Genomic DNA, 2,873 nt, shown 5'->3' with positions numbered 1-2,873 from the left:
TGAAGTAGTGTGCTATCAGCAGTAGATAGTTGATGAAGTAGTGTACTATCAGCAGTAGATAGTTGAGGAAGGAGAGTGCTATCAGCAGTAGATAGTGGATGAAGTAGTGTGCTATCAGCATCAGCAGTAGATAGTTGATGAAGTAGTGTGCTATAAGCAGTAGATAGTTGATGAAGTAGTGTGCTATCAGCAGTAGATAGTTGATGAAGTAGTGTGCTATCAGCAGTAGATAGTTGAGGAAGGAGAGTGCTATCAGCAGTAGATAGTTGATAAAGTAGTGTGCTATCAGCATCAGCAGTAGATAGTTGGTGAAGTAGTGTGCTATCAGCAGTATAGTTGATGAGTAGTGAAGTAGTGTGTTATCAGCAGTAGATAGTTGACGAAGTAGTGTGCTATCAGCAGTAGATAGTTGATGAAGTAGTGTGCTATGATCGAGCAGCAGATAGTTGAAGTAGTGTGATATCAGCAGTATATAGTTGACGAAGTAGTGTGCTATGAGCAGTAGATAGTTGAAGTAGTGTGTGCTAATAGCAGTAGACAATTGACGAAGTAGTGTGTGCTATCAGCAGCAGAATCGATTACTATAATGGTTTAGTACTGCATATCTCGGTTTAATCTTCACTAAGCGGGTTTATGGCTGGAAAGGTCACGGTGAATTTGCCGTGGACCTAAGTGCACTATGAGATAGTTGAATTAGTATGCTATCAGCACTTGATAGTTAATGAAGTAGTGTGCTATCAGCAGTAGATAGTTGATGAAGTAGTGTGCTATCAGCATCAGCAGCGTGCTATCATGAAGTAGTGTGCTATCAGCAGTAGATAGTTGATGAAGTAGTATGCTATCAGCAGTGGATAGTTGATGAAGTAGTGTGCTATCAGCAGTAGATAGTTGATGAAGTAGTGTGCTATCAGCAGTAGATAGTTGAAGTAGTGTGTTATGAGCAGTAGATAGTTGGTGAAGTAGTGTGCTATCAGCAGTAGATAGTTGAAGTAGTGTGTGCTATCGGCAGTATATAGTTGACGAAATAGTGTGTTATCAGCAGGAGATAGTTGATGACCTAGTGCTATCAGCAGTAGATAGTTGAAATAGTGTGTGCTAATAGCAGTAGATAGTTGAAATAGTGTGTGCTAATAGCAGTAGATAGTTGATGATGTAGCATGTGAATTTCCCCGACATTTAAACATTTTTTGCCAAGAGATTTGTGTTAGCCGTAGGCCTATAGCATGTCTATCGTGCGCATGCCTCTCATAAACCTCAAAGAGTGCTGCATACAATTGAAAGTTATTTTAGTCAATTATATGTACAATTGAGTCAAACAAATTCATATGACTGTCGCCATCCTAATACAACACACATCCAACAACTGCACGCAAGCTGCCGAGGGACAGTCAGGTAGTCAGATATTATTATTCACGCGTCGCAAATACTGGGCTTTATGGATTTTGTACCTGCTGCACCGAAGTCTGGTTTAGTTATAAACTTCGATCAATAGTTTGTGTAAATATGAGCAAATTCAAATGACTCTGAATCGGCAAAAGCGTCAACATTATAAGTAAACGGCGGGAATTTATAGCTCTGTACATTTCCCCCCGCATTTTTATCACTCCAGACCGTTGTTCTTCATGATGATTTTGGCCATTGCGTTGATCATTCTCGCACCTGCAACTATTTTCGGCAATGTCTTTTGTCTACTCGTAATTCACAAAGATGTTCAAGGAATCAGCGACATTGCTCGTATATTCATGCAAAGTTTAACAATAGCAGACCTGTTTACTGGAATATTTGTTATCACACCGACCATTGGTGCAGCTTTCACCGACACTTGGCCGTACAGTTACACCTACTGCGAAATTAGTGCCTTCACGGTGACACTTTTTAATAGTTGTTCAGTACTGTCTCTAATGTTTGTAAATGTGGAACGATACATCGCCATTGAATGGCCATTACATTATACGACTATTTTAACACCATTTAGAGCGAGGGTATCTGTTGTGGTTCTTTGGATATTTGGATTTGGATGGGCAAGTTTGCACGTCTTTCGACCTGGACAAATAGCTAGATACCACCAGGGTATCTTCATGTGTGTAGCAGACCCTGTGAATGTACACACACCAGATATAACAAGCATAGTTTGGGCTATGCTGTTCTTTGGATTCCCGTGTCTTCTCACCGTCTGCATGTTTTTACGCTTATGCTCTATATCAAGAAAACACGCACGTCAAATCGATGCCAATGAGTCAGTACTTCGACAGGTTGAAAATAATGCAGTGAATAAGTTTCGTCGCAATGAGTTTAAAACAACTATAACATTTTTTATTTTAACCTTAATTCTCATCATTACCTATATACCAGCATCTGTGATCATGACTCTAGACTCTCTAGATGTTTCGCTCACACAATGGATGTGGGAAACATCAATACTTTTAATGCTTTCAAACAGTTCAGTAAATATTGTTGTTTATAGTATTCGGAACAAATATTTTCGTCTTCGTGCAAAACAACTTCTTGGGGTCGCTGCAATTGAGAATGGCAATGGTGCAACTTCAAGGGCAACCGCAGGAATTCGGTCACACCGGCTTGGTCCTGGCGCTCTCCCGTAAGCTCCAGAAGAATTAACGAGTACATAGTCCGACGTTTTTGCTTGTAGTTTTTCGCTATCCACTGCAGTGGTTGACTATGTTGGGGCTTTCGACGTCGCTTTATTCCCAGTGAAAATGATCGGTTGGGAATAATAGGAAACTGGGCTTTCGTTTGAAGTCCGTAAAAATATAAATAATAAGCTTAATTTACAAACTAAGACAACCAACATGATCAAACACTAACATCCTCAATGTCAAAACTGTGTCCACTGCCCTCGAGAAGTTTTTAGACAG

The 2,873-nt window shown here is 40.1% G+C and overlaps 1 protein-coding gene across 1 annotated transcript; it reads left to right on the top strand.

Annotated features, from left to right (window-relative positions):
* Positions 1 to 1,625: 1,625 nt before the first annotated feature.
* LOC140149580 (probable G-protein coupled receptor 21) lies at positions 1,626 to 2,600 on the top strand. Its single transcript, XM_072171658.1, has one exon. It carries the CDS (start codon positions 1,626 to 1,628, stop codon positions 2,598 to 2,600), a length of 975 nt encoding a protein of 324 aa, XP_072027759.1.
* Positions 2,601 to 2,873: the final 273 nt, after the last annotated feature.

This window comes from Amphiura filiformis, chromosome 4 (genome assembly GCF_039555335.1).
Source record: "Amphiura filiformis chromosome 4, Afil_fr2py, whole genome shotgun sequence".
Lineage (NCBI taxonomy): Eukaryota > Metazoa > Echinodermata > Ophiuroidea > Amphilepidida > Amphiuridae > Amphiura > Amphiura filiformis.
The sequence above is the reverse complement of the archived record's forward strand: the minus strand, read 5'-3'. Positions and strand labels throughout refer to the sequence as shown.